General features: G+C 33.3%; 1 protein-coding gene across 7 annotated transcripts in view; it reads right to left on the bottom strand.

The window, feature by feature from the left end:
- Window positions 1–27,376, bottom strand: part of PCDH15 (protocadherin related 15) — a 1,725,758-nt gene that overhangs the window by 467,882 nt on the left and 1,230,500 nt on the right. For all 7 annotated transcript variants that reach the window (XM_070470562.1, XM_070470566.1, XM_070470561.1 and 4 more), the window contains one exon: window positions 23,045–23,200. In XM_070470562.1, coding sequence (XP_070326663.1) covers window positions 23,045–23,200 — 156 coding nt within the window. The remainder of the gene's footprint in view (window positions 1–23,044; window positions 23,201–27,376) is intronic.

Here is a 27,376-nt window from a genome sequence, read left to right as displayed (position 1 = left end):
AATTGTATGAAGGAATTATCAAAGTCACTTTATTTTAACATTAAAAAAAATCAGAGAGATCAATGAAATCCAGGTTGGTAATTGCAGGCAGGATGCAAATTTGAGGAAGAAAGTTGGAGACTATGGATTCCTTGTCTGTCAGAGGAGAGAGAAAGCTGGGATTTTCTTTAGTGATTGTAGCACTGGTTGAGTAGAAAGCCATTCATTGTCTGATAGAACTGGAGAGATAGAACTGGATTTCATCTTGAATTAAAACAGCAATGAAACATAACGTGTCATATAAAACCATGATTTCACAGTTGGCATGAATATTTAGCTTTATTTCTTATTAATCTCCATCAGAGAATCACCGTTGTTTTCTCTTACTTCTAAGTCTTTTCACAGTGTATTCCTACATGCAGAGTCTCCGGTTCTCAAGTTTTAGGTGGAATCCTTCTCATTAGTTATATTTCAACTTAATTAGGTATCATCTTCTTCTAAAACATTCCTGACATAGCATTTCCCTACTCCGTGTCAGTACATGGCAACTTTTTCATTACCCTTACATTTTACACTTTACTTTCTTAATTATTGCAGTGTCAGTGAATAAATGAACTTAGTCAATAAACACAAGACCTGTGCCTCTACAGAAAATAGACTTTTACATTTTGTTCTGAGATATGTTTTGTTAGCTTTTAAATAGGATTTTTTCATGGAGAAATAGCTTCATAGAGGGAGAGGAAAGAAGCGTCATCTCATTTACTTCCGTTTTCAGGGGTTACAGACCTAGATACCTGTAGGGATCCATCAGGCAATGTCAAGAAGTGAAGCACATCTCATGGGAATATGGCAACTAAAGAACGCGTCCTTCTCTGAAAGGGTATCTGCTACTCGGCCTCAGGAAATTCTCATAATGGAATATGGAGCCAATGCTATTGGGTTGGTCCAAAAGTTCATTCAGATTTTTCCAATGATGTTGTGGATGTTGTGGAAAAGACGTTGTAGAAAAACCCTAATGAACTTTATGGCCAACCCAATACTACATCTTTTAATATTCCAATTTTATAAGAAATCTCTTGGTTCTAGAGTTGACAATAGCTTTTAAAGAATTATATTATGAATTTAATGCCCCGCCACACCCCCAGTACATCCAGTGGCACAGCAACCACAGTAGTTTGCAATCTCTGATTTAGAAAAAGGATACAATTTCAATTAAAAGTGATTTTAAAACTCTGCTTTGGGGAGCCCATGGTTTGGGGAACTGTAAGTATGAAATAGTGTATTTACAAAGTCAGTCCTCCAGGCAAGTAGCTTTTAAAGGTAAACTTTGACTTTCTGCAGCTCAAAGAGAACTGAGGATAAAGTGAGAGGAGATGGTTCAAATAGCATATATATGAACATGGACACACCATTGGAAATAGTTAACTAAAAGGCTTCCAAGCCAACATTTTAATATTCTCAATGTAGTCCCTGTCCCCAAATATGTCACTTTTGTAAAAATTCACCCACTCTAATGTAGTTGTGCCTTGATTTCTCTTAAAAAAATTTACCCACTCTTAATATTTTTCATTATGAAAATTTAAAGTTGAATGGCAAAAATTTGCTTCTTGATATCTAATAAAACAGAATATTTAAAGATCTTTGTTGCCAAAGTAGATAATTGTGCCACAGAGTTGAATTAAAAAATTAACCCCACCCAAAAAAAAAACACAAAAAAAAGGAAAAAGCCAGAAAACTTGAAGAGTAGGTGTCTGAAATTTTTGAAAATAGACTTCTGACCCAACTTTGGAAATGTGATATTTAGTTGTTGACTGCAAATGACTGAAGTAGTATGTCAAATTATTAGCTCAACATTTGCATAAGCTAGTGAGTTTTACTTCCTTCCATAGTTGCACATTTATACCAAACATATTAGCATAGATTGTACATTTTCATTACTGGAATATGTTAACATCCACACACAGACATACACATGTAAAATGTAATGTTAAAATGTATCAGTAATTGAGCTACACACATTTATTCATGATCTACCACTCAGATATGGACCTGTTCAGATATAAGCTAGGGTTTGGAATGTTTAAAGCTAATATAAGAGAAACAGATAGGTAAAAAAGAGGATAACCATTTTGTTTTAATATGGAAGGTCTGGCAAAAGTCAAAGGGCTCCAATGAAATGACCTATACTAGATGCAAACAAACAAAAGAGAGTTAAAGCATGCAATATGGAGATATATATATATATATATATATATACATAAAATGAATAAGTATATTATAGAATACATTAATATATATTTATCCCAACAAAAATATGTACATATCTATGTACATACATATATTAACATTATATAAATACACACATATTTCTAAATATTATGTGGGGAGTGAAAATCTTCACATGATAGGTTGTTTGTTAAAATGCATTTCTCTATACATCATTAAACAGAATTTTCAGGGCACATATGCCATACAGATGGTCGTATTCCACGTCCTTTAACACTTCAACAGGTCTCAGAAATATAAATTTGGTTTTCTGAAGGGCACTCTATGCGTGGGATGATTATCACCTTGGGCAGCTGCCTGAGGGTATTACTTGTTTATTTAGTTTGTGTCTTTTTCCACAAATGATTTTATACAACTATTAGGAAAATACAAAAAGTGCACAAATGCACATGTAATAATTAAAGAAAATAAAGCAAGAAAATTCAATATTTCATGAAGATGTGTCATAGAAATTTGAATGTAAAATGTGAGTAGTTAATTGTTCAATTATCTTGTGAGCCATTGCTGCTTGAGTCAACCTAAAAAACAGGAACAATGCTTCAAAAAGAAAAATTCTCTTACTAATCTCTCTTGCAATATTCCTCACTGAAGCATTGTATCCACGTTTTATATAAATATAGTTGATTCTCATCACCCATGGTAGTTCTATACTATAAAGCCACCATGAATACTGAATTAACAAATACTTAACCATTGCTTCTAGGGGGATTACAGGGTTATTACATTGCTGAGGGGAATACAGGGTTAAGTTTTTGCAAGCCTCTGGTTACAACATTTTCCATCAACAAATCAGTACATAACCTTGCTTTATGTGTGTTTCTATTTAAAAACACTTTATTTAATATGTTTGGTCTGTTCTAGAGTAGATGCTCTGTATTGCACTTTCCATTTTATTCACTGAATTACTCAGCTCCAGAATTTATTTGGTTCTGATGATTTCCATCTCTGCTAAATGTCTCATTTTATTCATATCTTGTTTTTCTGATTTCACTGAATTGTGTTTCTGTGTTTTCTTGTAGTTCATTTAGTTTTTTCAAAATCATTATTTTGAATTCTTTATCAGGTAAATTACCAAATTCCATACTTTGGTGTTTGATTACTACAGGATAATTGTTCTTTCGGGGATGACACGTTCTTTGATTGCTCACATTCCTTGGAGTTTTGCATTGGCTGCTTTTGCATTTAATGTAGCAGGGCATGAATGTGTGCTAAATCACTTCAGTCCCATCTCTGATTCTTTGTAACACTATGGACTATAGCCCGCCAGGCTCCACTGTCTGTAGGATTCCCCAGGTGAGAATACTAGAGTGCGTTGCCGTGCCCTACTCCAGGGGATCTTGCCAATCCAGGGATTGAACCCACATCACTTGTATGAATATACTTGCTCCACACTTGTTGCTCTCCGGTGATTTAGTCACTAAGTCATGTCCAACTCTTAGAACCCTATGGACTGTAGCCTGCCAGGCTCTTCTGTCCAGGGGGTTCTCCAGGCAAGAATACTGGAGTGGGTTGCCATTTCCTTCTCCAGGGAATCTTCCCAACCCAGGGATCAAACCCAGGCCTCCTGCATTGCAGACAGATTCTTTACTGACTGAGCTATGATGGAAGGCCCTGGAAGGCCCTGGTCTGGCTGAATTCTTAAGGCTGTCTTCTTTCTTTCTTTTTTTTTTTTTTTTTTTCTGGTTTTAAAAACACACTGGGTTGGCTTCTGGAAACTTTTCTTTTGTTTTCCAAAAGGTGGCACTGTAGTTAAACTTGTGGTTTCTCCTTTGCCCACAGTCCCTGGTCTGGTTTTCTGAGAACATTCACTATTTATCCAAGTTCATTCTCAGCATCTCACTTGAGAATGTGCATAGGGTAGGGAATTTTGCAGGTTTAGCATTTGGAGTGTTGGGGATGACCACAGGCCAAATGAAGAGATCCTTGTATGAAGTTATACAAGTTGCCTGTGGGCTGACTTCTAACTGAAGTTCTGAGCAAAGTCAGGAGGAACCTCATTCTTTTAATACCTTTTGATATTCTTATCTGTCTCCTTCCCAATCTCCTCCCTCCCCAGAGTCAGGGAGGTCCCCCTCAATAATCGGGCTGCCACTGTGTCTGACCCAGCTAGGTTGTCAGGCAGTCACCAACTGCTCTCCCTCCTTTTTATACAATGTGAGCTTCCACCAGGCCTCACATTGTGTTACCTTAGAGGGAGGGGTAACACTGGAAAAGCACTTCTCCCCTTTCTAATTCAATCAAACATTATTATTTGCTCCAAGAGAGGGCTGGAATGTCTCCTTGGGAGGGCTGGACTTTCACAAAATCTCTCTCATCCATGGGTATGTGCTTACATCAGCATTACCCAGGTTTCCCCAGGCTATGGCCCTGAGAAGTTAGGGTCAGTTCCTTGCTCAGCAGGTCCAATGGGTTCTGCTAACTTGAATTCCACACTAAGGTCTGTATACCTATTACCTAACACACAGGCTTCTACTTCCAGGTCTCTTTGCATACGGTGTTGGATCCCACAACTAATATAGAGATATTTTTGTTCATAATTAGCTGCTAGGTTTTATTTGTTCAAAGTGAGGACTTAAAGAAGGGACATCTTACAACATCATAATTTGTTGATATTACTATAGGCCAAATTTATACTTAGTGAAGAAATATCTTGCTCATTTTGAAGTACATATTGAGAAGGATGAATCTTGGAAAGCACTTCACAAATCATAATATTGTGCTAAATATACATAATTAGTGATAGAATAATGCCACTGGCGCCAATGCCCTTGTACTGATAGGTAACAATAATCTGATGTATTTTTGTTGTTGCTGTAGTCGCTAAGTTGTATCTGACTCTTTTGCGACCCCCATAGACTGTAACCTGCCAAGCTCCTCTGTCCATAGAATTCTCCAGGTGAGAATGCTGGAGTGGGTTGCCATTTCCTTCTCCAGGGGATCTTCCCAACCCAGGGATTGAACCTGTGTTTCCTGAATTGGCAGGTGGATTCTTTACCACTGAGCCACCAGGGAAGTCGCCTGACATTAATACCTACTGAATATTTCTTGAAGTCTCATGTAATATATTTACATGGAAATAGACAATTTGGTAGAAACAAAATGCTAAAATAAACAATTGCTGAATATTGAATATCTAAAAATTTTTATACATATTTTAAAATAATACCTTATGATAGACTTTAATGGCTTTAATGATTAAAGAGAAAATGTACAAGGATACAGAAGAATATAGTATTTTTTATAATAAGCACAACTAAAATAATACCACTTGAATTGAGAAATAATTCATACAAATGATGATATTATCAAGTTGGAAACATTCTCAAAAACTCATCCCAAAGGAATGATTTAAAATGCAATTGATGAGATATTACTTTCTTATACACTTCATCAGGAATCCAAGTTTTTAATTTTCTGCCCCCACTGTCTAAAAAAAGGATGGAATATCGGAAGGGTCATGTAAACTAGATTAGCTGAACTAGAATTCTCTAGACAATGACTGACATGTAATAATGATTTAATGACAGAACACTAACAATGGTAGTAGGTGCTATATTTCAACTCAAAGACAGTATCAAAACAGAAACATTTTTAGTGGAGCAAGATTATGCATTAGTCTGCATTGGACTAACGCACATTTATTTTTCAGTTACAAATATTGTAATCTAATTTACTATGTACTAGACATCCAATTCAGTTCATTTAAGTCAATCAGTCACGTCCGACTCTTTGCAACCCCATGGACTGCAGCATGCCAGACCTTCCTGTCCATAACCAACTCCTGGAGTTTACTCAAACTCATGTCCATTGAGTCAGTTATGCCATCCAACCATCTCATCCTCTGTCGTTCTCTTCTCTTTGTTCTCTTCTCTTCCTGCCTTCAATCTTTCCCAGGATGAGGGTCTTTTCAAATTAGTCAGTTATTCACATCAGGTGTCCAAAGTATTGGCGTTTCAGCTTCAGCATCAGTCCTTCCAATGAATATTCAGGACTGATTTGCTTTAGGATGGACAGGATGGATCTCCTTGCTGTCCAAGAGACTCTGAAGAGTCTTCCCCAACACCAGAATTCAAAGGCATCAATTCTTTGGCCCTCAGCTTTCTTCATAGTACAGTTCTCACATCCATACATAGCTACTGGAAACACCATAGCTTTGACTAGTCAGACCTTTGTTAGCAAATTAATGTCTCTGCTTTTTCATAAGAGTCTAGGTTGGTCATAGCTTTTCTTCCAAGAAGGAAGCATCTTTTAATTTCATGGCTGCAGTCACCATCTGCAGTAATTTTGGAGCCCCCCAAAATAAAGTCTGTCACTGTTTCCATTGTTTCCCCATCTATTTGCCATGAAGTGATGGGACCAGATGCCATGATCTTAGCTTTCTGTGTGTTGAGTTTTAAGCCAACACTTTCATTCTCCTCTTTCACTTTCATCAAGAGGCACTTTAGTTCTTCTTTGCTTTCTGCCATAAGGGTGGTATCATCTGCCTATCTAGATTATTGACATTCCTCCCAGCAACCTTGATTCTGACTTGTGCTTCATCCAGTTCAGCATTTCTTATGATGTACTCTGCATATAAGTTAAATAAGCAGGGTGAAAATATACAGTCTTGATGTACTCCTCTCCTGATTTGGAACCAATCTGTTGGTCCATGTACAGTTCTAACTGTTGCTTACTGACCTGCATACAGATTTCTCAGGAGGCAGGTCACATTGGCTGGTATTTTCATCTCTTTAAGAATTTTCCAGTTTGTTGTGAACTAGACTTCACACCAAATTTCTCTTAAGAACAAATGCTCAACAGAAAGTGACATCCTGTACAAATTATCACTACTAGTGAAACTGGAGCCTCCACCTCCATATTTAATTAACAATAAGATATCAATTCCATAACTTTCTCTTACATTTTTGTAGCATAAAATCAGCAGTCACAGGGAGGTTGCATTCATATGTCAAATTGACTGAGCCATGAAGTACCCAGATATTTGGTTAAACATTATTCTAGTTGAGTCTATGAGGGTGTTTCTGTATGAGATTAACATGTGAATTGGTAGACCTAATAAAACAGATTGCTCTACCCCCTAAATGTGGGTGAAAGTGAAAGTCACTCAGTCCTGTCTGACACTTTGCAACCCCATGGACTATACAGTTCATGGAATTCTCTAGGTCAGAATATTGGAGTGGGTAGCCTTTCACTTCTCCAGGGGATCTTCCCAACCCAAGGATCGAACCCAGGTCTCCCGCATTGCAGGCGGATTCTTTACCAGCTGAGCCACCAAGGAGCTCCCTAAACATGGGTGGGCCTCATCTAATCCATTGAAGACCCGAATAGGACAAAAAGCTCAGTAAGGAAGAATTCACTCTCTGTGCCCGACTGTCTTCAAGTTAGGACATCTGTCTTCTCTTTCCTCTAGACTTGGATTCAAATTGGAATTTACACAATCAACTTTCTTGGTTCTCAAACTTTGGTCTTTGGCTAGAATTACATCAGTTGGGTTTCTAGCTTGACAACTCAAATCTTAGAACGTCTTAGCCTCCATAATCTTGTGAGCCAATTCCTTATAATAAATCTCCCTTACTCAGTCTATTTACCTATCTATCATGTATTCCTCAGTTCTGTTTGACTAATATGTCCCTGATGCAGTTTCTCAGTAGTGAAAAAGTAAAGCTGAGTATTTGATTTTGCAGACATAAAAATTGGTCTCACATGTTCTAACTCACAAGATCTGTATAGCTGCTATGTGGAACTCTATGGAACAATTGCTGATTTAACTGCAACAGGGGCCATGCAATCTTTTGGTATTTTGATTATACTCTATGATCCTTTGAGGGTTTTCCCAGCTGGTGCAATGGCAAATAATCTGCCTGCCAATGCAGGAGACACAAGAGACTTGGGTTCAATCCTTGGGTCAGGAAAATCCTCTGGAGGAGGAAATAGCAACCCACTTCAGTATTCTTGCCTGAAAAACACCATGGATAGAGAAGCCTGGTGGGCTACAGTTATGGGGTCGCAAAGAGTCAGAAATGACAGCAACTGAGCATACACACACATGATCCTTTCAAGATTGTCTACAGTGCTTCCATAGTCATCTATGTAAAATATTGTAAACTTCTAATATTGTAGTTCTAGAAAACAGACCCAGTTTAAAATGATTAATTACTGTCTTCTTCCCTCTTTACTTATTTTCAGGGTCTTTTCGATTGCACTGTATAGTCCAAAGATCATTTGCCATAAAAATAATTTTTCCAACCTGCAAGTCATTCATGCTTTGGCTATAATTCAGCCTTTAACCTCCTCTTCTGATAAAGTAATTTTATAAATCTCTCTTGCAGATCATCCCTACCTTACATATATGCCTCAGAAATAATGACATGTTTAAAAACCAGTGCAGTCTCCACAAATGAAATGGAGTTATGTATTTGTAAGGGGGTGGACATTAGTGAGAACTTCAACTTTTTCTCACTATGATAACATTACCCTATCTCCGAATCTGTGATTATCTATTGAAGCTTATTATGTGCCAAAACACTGTTTCTATGACCATTACATTGGTTTTATATTAACTGATTGATATAACATTTGTTTTGCTAAAACATTCATTCAAATCAAATGGTTATTTGAGGTTTATCTTAAAACTTTTAGAAATGTTATCAAATAGTACACATTTTGAATTCACATTCAACAGATGTTCTCTTGCTGTGATTTATTGAATCAAAAGAAAAATATAAGAAAGGAATTACATATGTTCTTCAAGTTTCCTTTAACATAATATAGCTTTCACACCTGTGCATAAAATCTTTACTCCATTCTTTATCATGAAAGCTAGATAATTAATATTGAAAAATAATTTCCTCTCAATAGATTATTAAAATATAATTCATGTAGACAAGTATTTTCAAAACAAGAGAAAGGATTATTATTAGAGAAAGTAATAACTAGCCTAGTCATTTTTCTAAAAACTGAAACTGAATTAAGCTTAATCAAATATATATGTGTGCATATATATAGACAGATAAAATATATAGAGAGACTATATATATATATATATATATATATATATACATATATGCATATGTATATGAAAGATCTTATTTAAAGTTTTTGAATAGTAGCATACTTGAATATTTTAAAACAGGTGGAAGATTGATTTCCATTTATATGCTTAAATTAAAAAAATGTATTTTTATGTGCTTTTTTTCTTTCCCTTAATATCATTTTTTTTCTCTCTTACCTATCTCTTGTTTCCCAAAATATACTTAATTCCTTGGAGGAGGAAAATAGACAAGAAAAAGGAATGAGGGTTTAGTCTTATTTCTTTTTTCAGAAGCTTTTGTGTGCTTTAGATTAAATGTTAGTATTCTCTATCCAAAGAAACTCTGTGAATGGAAATGGCTGTATAAGTCCAGTGATTTTTATTCCTTGAGTAAATGCATCAAGTTTTCAATACCATAGACCATATTCTTTTTCTTTCTTTCTTTTTTAAAATAATTAATTTATTTGGCTATGCTTGGTCTTAGTTGTGGCACTTAGAATCTTCAATCTTCCTTGTGACATGTTAACAGTTACAACAGGTGGTATCTAATTCCTTGTCCAGGGATTGAACCCAAGTGTCCTGCATTGGGACCACAGACTCTTAACCACTGGACCACCAGGGAAGCCCCATCATAGACCATATTTCTTAAAAAAAAAAAAAAGACTTAATTTACCTGTATAAAAAAATCACCTTATTATACTGGAAATTTTTTAAAAATTAAAAATAAATGACCAAACCAAACAAAAACAAACACATAGATATGGGGAATAGAGTCATGATAACTAAAGGAAAATGGGATAGAGAGAAAAAAATTGGTAAAGGAGGTCACTGGTATGGTGATGGTTTTCCACTAAACTTTAGGTGGTGAGCACACTATAGTGTATACAAAAATCAAAATATACACATGAATATATAATGTTATAAACCAAAAAAATAGATTGTAAACTACTAATATACTCAACTCCTTGAGGGTAAGGACAATGTCTTCATAGAATATGAATTTAATAAATGTTATAATTAATGCACTACGAAAAAGAGAAACATTATCTGGATAATTGATGGAACTGGAATGGTGACTATGGATTAAAAATAGTAATGTATCAGTGTTCATTTTCTGATTTTTGATGGCTGTATTGTTATGTGAAGAATATTCTTATCTATCAGAAATAAACATTAAAATATTGATATTTGGGGATAAGCAGGGCTCTTTTTAGTAACACCACAAATGCTTTAGAGAAAAAGCTTGTATAATTTTTATATTTCTGGATTTGAAATTATTTATGTGTCAAAATAAACCTTCCTTGGTTAAAAAAAATACATAAGAAACTGTAAAGAAAACATATAAAATGTGCAGAAAATATTCTTAACTATATATGGAATCTCTCTTGTTATGCTTCATCGTGAAGACCATCTGTGCCTTTAGATCTACCAAAATGATTCTGAGAAGAACAGATGTTCAAAAATGCATATATTAAATGGAAAGAGATGATATAGTCACAATGAAATGTAAAAGAATAGCACAGAGCTAAAAATTTAATCAGGAAAGCAAAAACTAAAATTGAATAGATTCAGATATTTCACCATTGTGAGAAAAAATTCTCAACATGTTGTTTAGTCACTCAGTCATGTTCCACTCTTTTAGGACCCCATGGACTGTATTCCGTCAGGCTCCTGTGTCCATGGAATTTCCCAGGCAAGAATGTTTCATTAATTACTACTTGTTTACAGATTTATTTTGCATTTGGTTTTTTAAGATCTCCTTCATTTTAAAAAATAGTTATAAATTATAACTATTTCTTAAAAAGCACATATTCAGGGCAGAGTTGACCTGCAATTAAAGATGGCCAGAACCTGTACTACATATTTTAAAAGTATTATCTCTTATAATCCTCAACACATTATTATTTTGTCCTATATTTATTTTATAGTTAATAATAGGCTAAGAGTGCTTCTATCTCCTATCATATTTCTAATAGCTGGTATGTAAAGACTATGACACAGATTACCTGGCTTCAAACTGTTAATTCACGAGCACTGTGACATACATTGTTTCAGAAATTTCATAATTTGCTATTAAGAAATTTTTGAGAAAAAAAGGAAATGAAAGAGGAAAGTAAAAGTCATTCAGTCATGTCTGTGCCTTTACGGACCCCATGGTCTATACAGTATTTTCCAGGCCAGAGTACTGGAGTGGGTAGCCTTTCCCTTCTCCAGGGGATCTTCCCAACCCAGGGATCCAACCCAGGTCCCTCACATTGCAGATGGATTCTTTACCAGCTAAGCCACAAGGGAAGCCCAAGAACACTGGAGTGGGTAGCTTATCCCTTCTCCAGTGGATCTTCTGGACCCAGGAATAGAACCAGGGTCTCCTGCATTGCAGGTGGATTGTTAACCAAATGTGATATGAGGGAAGCCCAGTGAAAGAGGAACTAAATATAATTTGGCACATAACAGAACCAAGATATACTCTAAACTGAAATGATACAATTTGGATGATGCATTCCATCAAATATAGTTTATGTTTAGCCCAAAGGAAAAATAATTTTGAGATATTTCACATAAAGACATAAAATTCAATTTAGTTCATGCCTGCATTTTAGAAAATTTGTTCTCAGCAAGCAAGCAAATTATTTGATAAATTCCTAAATTCCCCATCTCAGCATGCTAATGTTTTCATTAGTAATCAAATATGTATTACTAGTGTATTCCATAAAGTCTAAAAAAGCACATCAGTACATGCCCAAGGGGCAAAGAGAAGAAGGAAGAAAATATATCCAATCATTGAAATTTGTATTTTCATCAATGGTTTTTTAACAAATCAGTGTTTTATAAATCACTAATAAAAATGCTGAGTCCAGGTTTGATGAGGAATAGGATATTTAAAAGTTTTAAGCTTTTAATTACTTGTTAACTATTAAGTACAAAGAAAGAATAAATATAGAAGAAAAACCTTCTTACCAAAATGATAAAAGCTACCATTACCAGTAATGGGACACATTGATATTGTTAAGTCTCTTTTGTTATGTGCTCTGAAGAAAACATTATCACTTTTGTGGTATTCCTGAATAAAATCTATGATCATGAGGAAATACCAGCTAATTCTAAATTTAAAAATATTCTGTAAACTATCACACTGCTGGAAATTATTAAGGTCATTAAAGTTAAGGAAATATCAAGGAACTAAGATTGAGACTAAAAACGACACAGCAAATAAATGTAATGTGTGATCTTAGGTTGAATCTTTGGACTATAAAGGAATTTATTGGGAGAAAAAAAACAGAAAAATTTGTGGTCTGAAGATTACAGATTAATACTGCATGAATGTAATTTCCTGAGTTCGATGGTTATATTATATAGAAGAGTGTCTTTGTTTTTCAGAAATACACAATGAAATGTTACACGCTTAAGAGGTTTCATATGTACAACTTGCTCTTCATTGATATAGAAAAAAATAGCTATATATGATATATATATATATATAACTATATGGTACATATGCACATAAGCAATATAATGCATGCCATTTATATTTATGTGTATATACATCTATGTGTGTATGCATGTATATGCACATCTCTATTTATCTGTTTATTTATCTATTAGAAAGAGACATTATCTGGCCAGTACTTCAAGACTTTCAAGGTATTAAAAACAAAGACAGTAAAACACAGATATAGTGTAGATGAGACTAAAGATTCATGATGATTGAAAGTAATACGGTATCATAGATGGGGTCCTGGGACAAGAAAAAACACATTAGGTAAAATTAAGGAAACCTAGATAAAATATGGATTTGAGTTAACAGTAATATGTCACTGTTGGTTCACTAGTTGTTAAAATATGTACCATACCAATGAAACACATTAAGAATAGAGGAAAATGGATGTGGGTTATATGGAACTTCACTACTTCTATTAAAATGTTACTTAGGTCTAAATATTTTTTATGTTGCTTATGTAAATGGTAGAAAATATTAACATAAACAGACCATTTCCATAATCATTTTCATTATAACTAAGTCTAAGACTTAAACATATCATTTATTATAAAAATATTTTAAAGATAAAATTTTATATTACATGTAGTTCTTATAAATATATAACATACATTTGAACCAACTGTTAGCCAAAATATAAGAGAGAAAAAGAGTGAGAAAAGAGAGAAAGAACAAAATAGAGAGAGAGGTTCCTACTCTTTTCTATGATTTAATTTGGCTGAAGTTCAGCCTTTAGTTTCTGCTGATGGGTTTGATCACTAAAATGTTTTTAACCATACACATAAATCTTAAGGGAAGAAAATCATTTCAGAGTCCATTTTCAAAAAAATTAGTGAGTTCATTAACCTAATGGGTATTGTTGAAAGGCACAATCATGCTGTGTTAGAAAGAGATATAACAGCATTTAAAGTAAAATTTCTACCAGTTACCATGAAATACTCTTCACATGATATGGCTACTAATCTAGAAGTAATTGGTGTGTGCTCATCACTACATTACTTTTTGCAATTCATCATAAATGTATAAGTGTTCTATACAAAAGCTATATATAAATATTCCTCTTTTGACAGTTCAAATCTGACACCACATCACCATCCTATAATCCATTTTATATTCTATAGTTACTATGTTACAAATAAGATACTTTACAGTGCCCATCATGGTGCATTAAAGGGGGTTTTCAAGATTATTAATCTCACAAAGTTTGGAGAAAATAGAAAATCTTTGGTGATGTGAAGTTGAAAAAATATACCTTAAGGAAAGTGCCCATCAGTGAACAGAATGAAGTTTAGACCTACGTTTGTTAGTCTCAATGTTACATGGGATTCAGTCCTATTCATAATTTTTTATTTTTCTGCTACACTATTTTTTCCTTAGTTCAAAAAATATTGAGTACTAGCAGTATAATTAGAATGAATATGAGATGTATAATTATTATCCAAAACAGATGGTAAAAACAAAAATAAAATTTTACAAAATATTCCAACTAAAAAACATCGCATAATGAAAATATTCAAGTTTACTCTACTTTGAGAATTAAATTGTGGGAAGCATGAATGGATAAAAGTAGAGATTGCTGGATTTAATTAGAAAATTCACTGCCATTGCCATTCTTACCATTCAGTGAGTGCCTAGAACATACCTAGAACCATTGGTTTCACTTTACATCTCTCTATCCTTTCATCTTCAATAAGTGAATCAATAAATGAAATTAACACTATGTTTTTCCATTGAGGAAACTAAGTGTATTAGCAATTAATCAATTTTCTGTGATTGTGCAGAGAGGAAGTGGTCACACTATATCAGAACCTAGGATATAGTGAATCCAAAGGCTTTGTGCCTTTCTCCTAGAACTCAACCTAGGACTTCCCTGATGGTCCAGTATTTAATAATCTGCCTGACAGTGTGGGGGACACAGGTTTGATCCCCATCTGGGGAGATTCCACATACTGTAGGTCAACTAGCCTCCGTGCCACAACTATGAGGCTGCGTGCCTTGGAACCCACGCTCTGAAACAAGAAAAGCAACTTCAATGAGGTGTAAGCACCACAACTAGAGAATAGCCCTAGCTTGTGGCAACTAGACAAAGCCCGTGCACAGTGGTGAAGATCCAGTACAGCCAAAAATAAAAATAAATAATAAATTAGTAATAATACTATTCAGATTAATGGTTGTATTTATCCTTTATTCTTTATGTCTCTGAGCACTGTCATTCTTTTGCTTGATGCATTTGTACAGTATAGTGATCAAACACTCAGTTTTAGAGCGAAGCTGCCTGTGTTTCCACTTAGATCTGCCACTTATTAGCAGTGAAATCTTAGGCAAATTATTAAATGCTTCTCTGTCTCAGTATTTTCTCATCTTATTGTGTAAAATGAAAAAAAAATACAAATACTTTGAGTGTGTGTGTAGGTTTAAGTAAGTTTTAAGCAAGATGTTTCATGGAAAAACTTAGCACTCATAAATGATAAGTGTTAGAATGAATCTATCTTTATCATTGTAATCTGACCTAATTCCAGTCAATATCAGGAGATATGATGCCACTAAATTAGCAAGAAGGTCTATGCAGAAACCTGTGAACAAATTTTAGATAAGAACAAATTTTAATGTGTCAAGTTACTTACTAATGAGTATAGCTAAAATTCAAAGAAGAAAAATAAATACTAAAATTACTCAAAACTTAAAGCTTATAGACATTTTAAACTGTTAACCAGGACATATTTTGTGATATAATTGTAATGTCAATAGTTATGAAACAACTTGATTGTTCCTGAAAACCAAGATTATTTCCACTGCTAACCTTTACTTTCCTAAATTATAAATGGCATTTTATATTTAGATTTGTGAAGTATCCTTTAAAGTTTCCTGTTCTTAAGAACTTAGAGACCTTGACCAAAGACAATTTATTAAATTGACTGTGATTCTCTTAGGACACTTTACATTTGAACTTCATAACTCTGTGCATGTAGGAAAACCTTGTTGAGGAAAATAAAGACATTTGGTTAAAAGGGAGTCATATTAATATTATTTAATATAACTTTAGCTTTGCTGGGATGCAAAAGTGAAAGTGAAAGTGAAGTCAGTCAGTCGTGTCTGACTCTTTGCAACCCCATAGACTGTAGCCTACCAGGCTCCTCTGTCCATGGGATTTTCTAGGCAAGAATACTGGAGTGGGGTGCCATTTCCTTCTCCAAGAGATCTTCCCAGCCCAGGGATTGAACCCTGGCCTCCCCCATTGTAGGCAGACACCTTACCATCTGAGCCACCAGGGGAGTCTGTTGGGACACGAAAACTAAGGTAAATGTTAAGTGGTGTAATAGTCATATACAAATTAAAACATAATTTCTCCCTAGAGTTATGAAAAAAGGGACTATAATTCACATAAATATGTAACTTCCCCCTAGGGCTATGTAAAATATACTGTAATTCACATAGCTCATATTTACCAAGTTTAAAAAAAAAAATCTGGGCTTCTTTTTCTGTCATCACTGTTTTGTCAGCCTATATAATTTATCACAATAATCTGGAAAACTTTTACTCCTTCCTTAGAACACTTTATCATGTATAAGCTTCTTCTCAAATTTAACTCAAAACACACACACACACACACACACACACACACACACACGCATGCACACACACATATATGAGTGTCCCTGATGACTCACTCAGTAAAGAATCCACCCCACAATGCAGGAGATGCAGGTTTGATCCCTGATCAAGAAGTTCCCCTGGAGCAGGAAGTGGCAACCCATTCTAGTATTCTTGCCTGGAAAATCCCATGGACAGAGGAGCCTGGCAGGCTACAGTCTGTGGGGTTACAAAGAGTCAGACACAGCTTAGAGACTAAACCACCACCACCAAACATATATCTGCACACTTTAAATCTTTATATCACTTATTTAAGCTTGATATTATACACACACATAAACACACATAAATATAATATCAGGTTTAAATAAGTGAAATAAAGATAACTCTTTTCAGATTGTATTTTAAAATTAGTTATAAAATATACAAGTAACACCCTGGAGAAGGAAATGGCAACCCACTCCAGTATTGGGCAATAGTCCACGGGGTCACAAAGTGTCAGACATGACTTGGTGACTAAACAACATACAAGTAACATATTGTACACTAAAATCTGTGGGCTTTTTTTTTTTCTTTTCTACTTTAAGATTTATTGCATGTATTCATTAAACCCCATAAGGTAGGTGCCCTAATATTTTCATGTCTAGTTTTCACATGAGGAAACTGAAACACAGAGAAATCTTTATTTTTACAAGATAAATGCAATTAAAAATGTAAGCCAGCTCTAACATAGTTGGTCATTTGAATTGTCTCCAGGTTTTGACTATTATGTAAATATTGTCAGTGAATCTTCTTGTACATGTTACTTGGTGAACATACATACCAGAAGAGCAGAATTGTTGAGTCATAAGATATCTTTTTGTTTATCTTTTGTAGAAACTACAAGCAAATCTCCAAAGTAATTGTCCCAATTTACTCCTCTACCAACAATGTATAGAGGTTGTGTTTACTCTGTAGCTTTATCAAGATGTGGAATTGTACCTCCTTTCAATTAAAAGTTTAATTTAATTTAGAGTAAACTGATATAATTGAAACCTTCATATTGAGGGCGCTAAGATCAGGGAATGACTTGTTACAATTTGCTTCTTGTTTTTTACAATTTGCTTCTTGTTTGTTACTGTTTTATTAAAACAAATAATATTGACTTTGTCTTCAAATTTGCTAAGCTCATTTATTAATTATAATAATCTACATGTAAATACTGTTGGGTTTCTACATATGCAATAATACTAGTTAGGAATAATGAGAGTTTTATATGTCATTTTCAGAATAAGTGTGAAGTTTCTAATTTAATTCTGTGTTTTTATTGATTGTAAGCTAAATTGCATTGTGATTAGAAAACATACTCTGTTTAATTTCAGTCATTTGGAATATGTTGACACTTCCTTTATAGCCTAACATTTGGTAAATTCTTGCAAATGCTTCATGTGACTGGAAAAAATGAATTCTGCAGTTGTTAGGTATAGTGTTCCTTCCATAAGAACTTACCAGGTCAATGGTGCTAATTCCATAGCTCGTCTATTTTCTTACTGCTATTTTTCCCTTACCTATTTTGTCAATTACTGGGAGTGCTTTTACATTAATACTTATTGCTACCAAAATAAATTAATGTAAATTTAGTAGCTTAAATTAGTATTCATTTGTTATTTCACAGGTAAGTTAGAAGTTGAAGGTAGGTCTCACCAAGTCAAAATCAAAGTATTGGTAGGGCTGGATTCTTTTCTGGAGACTCTGGGAATAAGTTCAATTCTCAGCTCTTTTTTATTGGAGGGCTTCATTCATCATTAAAACCAGAAAAGTTGGCTTAATTTCTTCTCACTCTTTGATTCTCTTTGATCTCAACTCTCCTTTCTGTTTCATATTTTTCACTACTTCCTCTTCCTTTGACAGTCCAGTCACAGAAATTTCTCTCCTTTTAAGAGCTTGTATGATTAGATTAGGCCCACCAGGATAATCCAGCATAATCTACTGATTAGCATCCATAACCTTAACCATGTCTGTAAAGTTCTTTTGCCTGAGATGTGGATATGGACTTCTTTGAGTGACTAATGTTCTAAATACCACAGGTTTTAAATTATCTCTATGATAATAGATTTTTCTTTTCTCTTTTAAGTGTTTCAATATCCACTTGATTATTGCTGAGGCAATGTTATTAAGTGAAATTGCATTCACAATTGCTACAACTGTCTGGCAGATTGAGCTCTCATCATTGTGAAAAGTTCCTTTTATTCTCTATTTACATATTCAAATTTTTATTTATCTTTCCTTGTTAGTTCTTTAATGCCTTTTTGTAGATATATTTATTTATTTAATGATTTATTTTCCTTTTATTTATTAATTTGTCTCTATTATTATTTATTAATATCTCCATGCCTCTTCTGGTTATCTTCAAGAGAATAATTAGTCCCAAATATCTAGTCTACCTCAATCAGAACCAGAGGATTTATATTTTGTATGACTGGAAGTAATAGAGATTATGTGAATCTAAACCTGCTCAAACAGCCATGTAGTAACACCTCTGGATATAGGGTGACAAGAATCCGAAAGCAATATTACAGAAACATATTGAAGAACGTTAAGTAAGAAAAGAGAGAAGATATGCAATTTCTTTATACATTTTATGTGTTATCTTTTAATTACACATAATAATATATGTTTAAATATCTTGTTGGGGGGAAATTTTATTTTTGCTACTCATGGTCAATAATTCTCACAAATTAGCTATCCACATCATGTTTTTTTCTTTTTCATCACAGAACTGAATAGGCATTATGGTGCCTTTCAGGATCTGACGGGAAGTGTGTTCTTCAGTTTCATGTCCTTCCATTCTGTCCTTTCTTAATTTAAGCTTGTTGTGCAGAACTCCTTATAGCTAATTTAGTGGCAATCCAGAAATCAGGACTACTACTTTAAACAAAAGTTGACAGAAACAGTTCACTAAATAAATTTAAAACACCATCAAGAGACAATAGTATTGATAATAGACATGAAGTGTGCATTTTTGACTAGTGTAAGACCACAATATCAATACTGCAATAATACAGCAGTATGAATTTTTACGTAAAACAGTTTTTTTTTAATTTATAGAATATGAATTGCCATTTTTCTAGTTCAAAAATAGTTGAACACTGGCAAATTCCTTGAGTCCAACTTTTCAGTTATATATGAACTATATTTCTCTGAGTTCCTAGACACTTAAAGAAATACAGTTTAGAAGCTTTATATATACAGTTGACCCATGAACAATATGGGTTTGAATGGTATGGGTCCACTTATATGCAGATTTTTTCAACAGTAAATACTATAGTACTACATAATGCATGCTTCTTTTCTTCCTTTCTCCTTTTCTCTCTCTTTCTTTCTTTCTTAACTGTATACCATCTACCTGTCAAGAGAAATGCAAGAGAACATTCTTCCAGAAAGTGCCAATAAATTATCTGCAATAAATCACAGCATGTCACAGATGCAAAGTACCTTTAGGGTGATATTCAAGGTGATAGAGAGAACAAATTAATATTGACTAAAAAAATTTCCCTGTCTGTAAAGAGATCATTAAAGACCAGGACAGATATAACCTTTCTATTACCCTGAGATTAATTCTTCACAAGCTTAAGAAAACATGTTTGCCTTGATTTGTCCTTGTTTACTTTCTATTATGTCAAAAGGAATGTTTTGAAATGAGATGCATATGTTATCAAAGACATCACTGCCAGAAAATATTTATCTTCCAGAAATTACTTAAGAAGGATCAGCAGCAATTAGACTGTACAACTTGTTCTTCAAACCAGCCAGACTAATTACTTAATGATACAATTGTCCAAAATTAATTGAGAGTCTCCAATTACCCAGAGAGAAAAAAAAAAATACTTGCAATATCTTATGTCTGACAAAAAAATAATTTAAACCTTTGTAGGCAATTCACGTGCTGTTCCAGATCTCAGTTTTCCCACGGTGAATAAGGAGAGTGACCAATCAGGACTTTAAGACGTTTTTATAAATCTGTGATGATGACTTTATAACTGTCTTTAGAACTTCAATGAAGTGTAAAATATTTTGACACCAACAGTCTCTTAAACCTCTCATGGCTTTATATTTATTTTTAGGAAAACATTTAGATCATTCTAGTCATAACTACCTTAATTGTATGTTTTGTACCGAAAGGAGAAACAGCATGGAAAATATCTTGCAATCTTTCACAGAGTAGAATACATTTTATTTAATTTTATCTTACAGGTAGCACTGTAGTTGCAGTATATATATATAGTTGCAGTGTATATATACATATATATATACCCACATACATATATATATATGGGTATATATAAAATTGCAATATATTTGCCCTGATGGAGAGATAAGTATATAGATAAAGATATATAGATAAACTCATTCAAGGCAATTAAACTAAAAATTATTCAAAAATAGGATGAGAAAAATAGCTAAATTTCATTTTTTCTTATAATTATGCTTTGGTGTTTAAATAAACTTTGTATTCTTTACAAGAAAATTGATATGAGAGAGTACAAACAAAATCAGTGAAAGAAAATATCAATTACACATGTTCCACAGAATCAGACCATAGAAAATCTGACCATAGTATCAGTGGGATAGGATTGACTAAATTGGCTTTGGGAAACACATAAGAGAAAAACATAATTAGGCAGTTTTGTATAGAAATCTTGCCTCTCCAAATAATATTTAAGATAAAATGTTTAATGTTTCTACAAATTGTATCATTCTAATTGCATTTAACCAGATGACATAGGAATTTAGAGTTTGGAGAAACTGAAGATCAATGACTGTGTATAGCTTGGGATGAGTACAGAAATAGGAAATGGAAATGGGTCATGAGTTAAACTTTAAAAAATGAATAAAACTTGGAGACTTGCAATGTGTGGAGGATTCCCTTCTAAGTAAATTGAACAGTGTGAGTAAAGCCAAAGAAAAGAGTATATTTGTAAGACATGAAGAAGTTAATCTGAACAGAATGTGTATTGTCAGAGAGAAACTGAATTTAAGAATACATTGACAAAAGATCAGATAATAGAAGGCCTTGAAAGTCAGCTGGTGGAGTAGATGATCTTTATCTTGATAATAATGAGAAATCATACAATTTTTGAATAGGAGAATGACACAATTAAAATAGTATTGGAAAAGTTAGTTATCAGCAAGGTGCTGAAAAAAATTGGAGTAGGGGTAGAAATAGTCAAATTACATAGACTACTTTGAATGCAAATTGAACTTTATAAGTTTTGTTTTAGAAAATAAAGACATGTATCCAAGAACAGTTAAACATGGTACAAGACTGGATTTTAAAATTAGGTCTGTTGCCTGAGATCATTTATCTTTCAGTTTATATTCAAATAAAGCTAGCACTCAACAAAGTAAAAACTCATTCAAAAAGTATAGTTTAGATGCTAAAATAAAATGCTACATAATTATTATGTAACAAGGTTAATTACATTAATTAGCATTTGTCTGTTTTAGCAGAAATCTGTTAAGTAAAAGGTAGCTCAAAATGGTTGAGCATTGACTGACAAAATAATTTCAAAAATAATGTAGAAGTTATAGGTACAATGCTATTTTAATGCTCAAAGTGTACCAATTTCCTCTTATAAAGTAGATATGTATTTTTAAGATTAAAAAAAAAAGACATCATAGAAGGAATATGATTTGCTAAAGTAGAGGCTATTAAAAATGTGGTTCATTTTTTGTGTCTAAATTATACATAATAGATATCAGAGATACTTTAGAAATATTTTATAATTTAATGGAATGCCCCAAAATTAATATAATAGTCACCATTTAAAAAAAATAAGATTAAAAGGATTCTTGGCTTATGGATTTTGGCTCAAAAGGAAAACAAAAGTAAACAACAAACAACAACAAAAAGCATGTTCTAGTGGTAAAGAACCTGCTTGCCCATGCAGGAGACATAAGAGATGTGGATCTGATTCCAGAGTTGGGAAGATACCCTGGAGACAGGCACGGCAACCCATTCCAGTATTCTTGCCTGGAGAATCCCATGGACATAGGAGGCTGATGGGCTACAATATACGGTGTCGCAGAAAGTCGGACATGACTGAGATGACTTAGCACAGCACAATAAAATCAGTAATACTACTTTTTAAATATTTTTTTAGATAATTTGATGAGCATTTTTATAATAATTTAGTTTTTATTTATATTTAATTGTTTTAATTTGCGAAAACTTGATTTCAAAATTGAGGAAATAACTTTAAATTAATAAAATCTTAAATATGTGTTTTCTTCTAATACTTAATTACAGCTACCACCTCAAAGATACAAAAGAAAAAATTAGTCTGTCTCATTTTACATTAAGAATAGCTGCTGATAAACCTTAGCAACCATGTATGTATATAGATTCAGACATTAAATTGCCCAAGATGATACAAATATCAATATTTTGGTCATTATTATAAATAATTATTTTTTTCTGTAGCAAAGTGAATTCCTAAAACCATATTAGAAGTCATTCAGACCTTATTCTTCTAAAGTACTAATTTTGAAATGTTTTCTTGGTATTTCTAAACAGTTTATTATTTTATTATTACAGAGGGATGATTTCAAAATATTTATAATATGCAGTCAGTTACATATATCGATAAAAAGGAAACAGAGAAAGGTGGAGAGAAACTGACCTCATTTACTGTGGCATAGTAGCTTTCATGCTTGAATGTGGGTGAGTTGTCATTTCTGTCTCTCACCACAATTCGAACTTCATGGTAGATAACAGTGCCCACTTTTTTGTTGATGCACTGAACTTGCACCACAATAGAGTGTATATTCATTGGAGGCTGCAACACAGAAATTGCATCTTTTTAAAAAAAACAATTGAAACTGAAGTCTGTCATTATTGTCAAAGTACTTATTTATAAAATCTATACTTATTTACTTTTAAATTATAGTAATCTATAAAAATTGATCCACTTTGTACTACTTTATGGATGAGAAGACAATCATGATTACTTCATTGCTCAATTTTTAAAAAATAGAATCTCAGGTAGCATTCTGTTCACAATTAGAGGACTACCAATGAACACAATCACAAAAGTAATGGCTGAGATTTGCTGGGATGCCACAAATTTTGGTCTTTAAAAAAGTCAAAGAAGCAATGACATAAGCTTCTAATTTATAAAATTAATGTATAAATGATAATATACATAGGGTAGAGAGATTGTATAACATTTGCATTTATTTATATTTTTCTAAAATATTAAATGTTCCTATCTGATATAAACCAAAATATAGATAACCAGAAGAGAATCCATTCACAACCCAAATTTATTAAATCTATACAGTTAAAGTTTATTTTGCTAATTTTTTCTTCTCTCCAAAAATAATTTGTCTTAAACACACACACACAGACACACGAGATTATCACCCCATGTTCATGTTTGTAAATATAGATCTACTACAGCACTTTGATGTATACTACTATGAATCTGCAGTATGTACTCCATTATATAAATCTATAGCTCACTTGGTCTAAGTAAAAACTTATAATGATATGTTTACTGTTGTTAGTTTTTGTCATTTTAAGCAAGATTTCAATAAACATTTCATACATAAATAGGTGCTAATTTGTCTAATTATTTTACGATACAGTTTTACAAAGAGAGAATTTTCATCAAGGAGGCACTTATTACTCAGGTGCTATGACAAAGGGCTAGCAGGAGTATGATACACACCTGCATTTCTGACTCTAGATATACAAAGTAATGACACAAAATATTTCTTTGTAATTTTTCAAATCTTCTTTGAGTTTATAAAATTATCTTTGCATATAATTTTATCAGTGTGATCTATTCTGACCACCTTGTTTAGAATGCCATGCCTCCAATCTGCTCTTTCCTTTCAACTTCCCCTCTATTTATTTCTTGTTTTTACTGCTTTTTTCATGCACCACATGGCATATTATACGTTTTATATATTCGTTGTACTTTGTCTCCCTTTACTGTATTGGAAGTTTCATAAAGCTGTGGATGCTATTTTTGTCATGACTTAATCTCTCTACACAGTAACTAGCACTGTGCCTAGAACACGTGGCTGAGCTATCAGAGCTGCACCACTTTGCTTGTAGTCGTGTTCCCATAACCTACGGATTACATGATCTAGATGCAAAGTCTCTCTGTGCTCAGTCTGTTCATCTCTAAAAATGAGGATAACAATAAACACTGATATGATAGAACTATCATAATAATTATATCAATAAGTATTATATGAACTTATCCTGTGCTAGGAACATAGTAACACATAAAATGCAGACCAGCTTTTACTTATAAAATGCTAAATTCCCCCCCCCCCCCAAAAAAAAGAATCTATAAAACACAAACAGATCATCCTGGATTATGAAACAAAATATTAAATATTTGGGTTAAAACCAATTTAAAGATATAGCAGGCTTCCTAGGTGGCACTAGTGGTCAAGAACCATCTTCCAATGCAGGAGAGTTAGAGATGCGAGTTCGATCCCTGGGTCGGGAAGATCCCCTGGAAAAAGGCATGGCAACCCATTCCAGTATTCTTGCCAAGAGAACAATGGAGAGAGGAGCCTGGCGGGCTACAGTCAATAGGATCACAAGAGCTGGACTGACTGAATCAACTTATCATGCATGCACAGAAAGATACAGCAATAATTACCAGAAGCTAGAATTGGTTCATTAAAAATGTCACATTTCTAATGAGAAGAACATTGTAGAAACTATATCTAACCTGAAAAAAAAAAAACATTGTTTAATATCAGGATATTATTATTGCCAATAAAGAGAAAGGCAATTGAATTGTATTGTACCTGGTTGAATAATTACATCTAGAAAGAGCAACTAGAAACATCATTATCATATGGAGGAAGGTCTCTAATGAAGTGCCACACAGCTTTGGGTTCTAATCTAATGTCTTCTCTAATTCACTGTTTAAAAAGATTTTTGGCTGTACCACACACATATGGGATGTGAATTTCCCAACCAGAGATGGAATACATGCCCCCTGCACTGGAAGTGCAGAATCTAACGTCTGACCACCAGGGAAGTCCCTTCAAATCACTTTAAATCACTAACATATAAAAAGGTATTAAAGTCGTGTGTATAAAAATCTGTGAATACAGTGAATACCACAAGCCCAGAAGGATACATAACACATTTAATGATACAAAACAAGGTTCAAAATCATTTTAATGAGTCAATAATAAGTTTCAAGCCCCTAAATTTTTGTAATAATTAATTAAAATCACCTTATTTGTATTAGGAAAAAAAACTTAATTGCCCAAATATAATAATAAATATCTACATCATTAATATGAAAATATAAATTTTGGATGAGTAAAAGAAGAGTTTACTTGCCAACACTAAATAATACAATGCTGAATAATAATACAAATTACTTCATATGCATTAATAGATGAAGAAATAGGTGAATTACAATAAATACCATTTTAAGGACAAATCGGGTGTGAAGTTAGTTACACTGAGAATGTGTGATAAAATTCAAAATGTCTAAACTAAAGATTACAAGATTAATCAGACATCTGAATGGTTGTTATGAAAAGATCAATTAGTTTATTCATTGTAGTCTCAGTGGGCAGAAATAAGAATAATAAATTAAAAGTATTACAAAGCATATGTTTCCAATGTAAGCAGAGATTTTCTAATAATCCAATGTGGGACAGAAAAGAATGAACTATCCAAAAAGTCAAGCCACATCACTGAAAATCAGCACGCTTGAGGCTAAAACATAACTTAAAAGACTAGATCTGAGAAATTTTCTGGAAAGAATTTGAATTAGATGATCTCCATCTTTACAGTGGAGTATTGGTTTTACAGTATTTATCTTAATAGACTTAAAAAAAAATCCTGTCTACTTCAATTGTAAAATAAATAACAGAACAAATAGTTGTACTATTAGCCTCTCTGACACACCTCTCGAAGACAATCAGGTGACAATTTATGTTCTGAAGTTATTTATCTTATAAACATTGCAGAAGAGACCTATAAAACCATTCCATATCAGAAAGGTCAAAATCTTTGCAAGTAGAGAATCCAATGTAGTGTGCTGAGCCCACACTTAGTCCTGCTAAGTGCCCATAAATTAGATATAATCAGGTCACGTGGAACTCTTGTCACTAACAACTTTACGTCCCTATGCAACTGTTAGTAGCATGGATAGAACTTGGCTTGCAATAAATTCCAACCATAATGGATCATGATGAAGGCAAGAATTCCCTGTGGTTAATATATAACACTCCTTGTGATCTCACATTGGAATAGATTCTATTCTGCTATATAAGATGGTCATAAAAAAATACCAAGTACATTTCCACCAAGCCTATTAGTGAGAGTGAAGGGACTCCAACAAACTTAGGAATGTTAGGAAAATTCTGGTTTACTTTTAATAACTGGTGGCAAAAATAAGTCATGGCAATTATATCTTCTCTGATTCTCTTAATTTGCTTCATTCATGAAACAAATCAGAAAAAAATAATGCTGTATATAAATTGTTTGAGGGTAATTATTTAGAGTGATTACCATCATATTTCCCTAGACATGCAAACTATTTTTCAAGTTTAAGACAAATGTTTAGTATGGTGTGAAAGTGAAAGGCACTCAGTCATGTCCTACTCTTTGTGAACCTATGGATTACATAGTTCATGAAATTCTCCAAGCCAGAATACTGGAGTGGGTAGCCATTCCCTTCTCCAGGGGATCTTCCCGAACCAGGGATCGAACCCAGATCTACTTTAAATGTATACTTGCATATCCATATGTTAGCATATATGTGTGAATACATTTTAACACACACAGATAAAATTCAGGAATGATATGTACCAACAGTTGATGAAAATGATCTTTGCAAAGTAAGGTTGAGAGTAAAACATAAAGGAAGAATTTTTCCAATAAATATGTAAGATTTTTTTTTAATTTGAAAAATGTTGTACAATCACTTAGTTGCAACATGCAAGGTGAAGCATTTATAAAT

The sequence above is a fragment of the Odocoileus virginianus genome, chromosome 7 (genome assembly GCF_023699985.2).
Source record: "Odocoileus virginianus isolate 20LAN1187 ecotype Illinois chromosome 7, Ovbor_1.2, whole genome shotgun sequence".
Classification (NCBI taxonomy): domain Eukaryota; kingdom Metazoa; phylum Chordata; class Mammalia; order Artiodactyla; family Cervidae; genus Odocoileus; species Odocoileus virginianus.
Note: the sequence above shows the minus strand (reverse complement) of the source record. Positions and strands in the feature narration are given on the sequence as shown.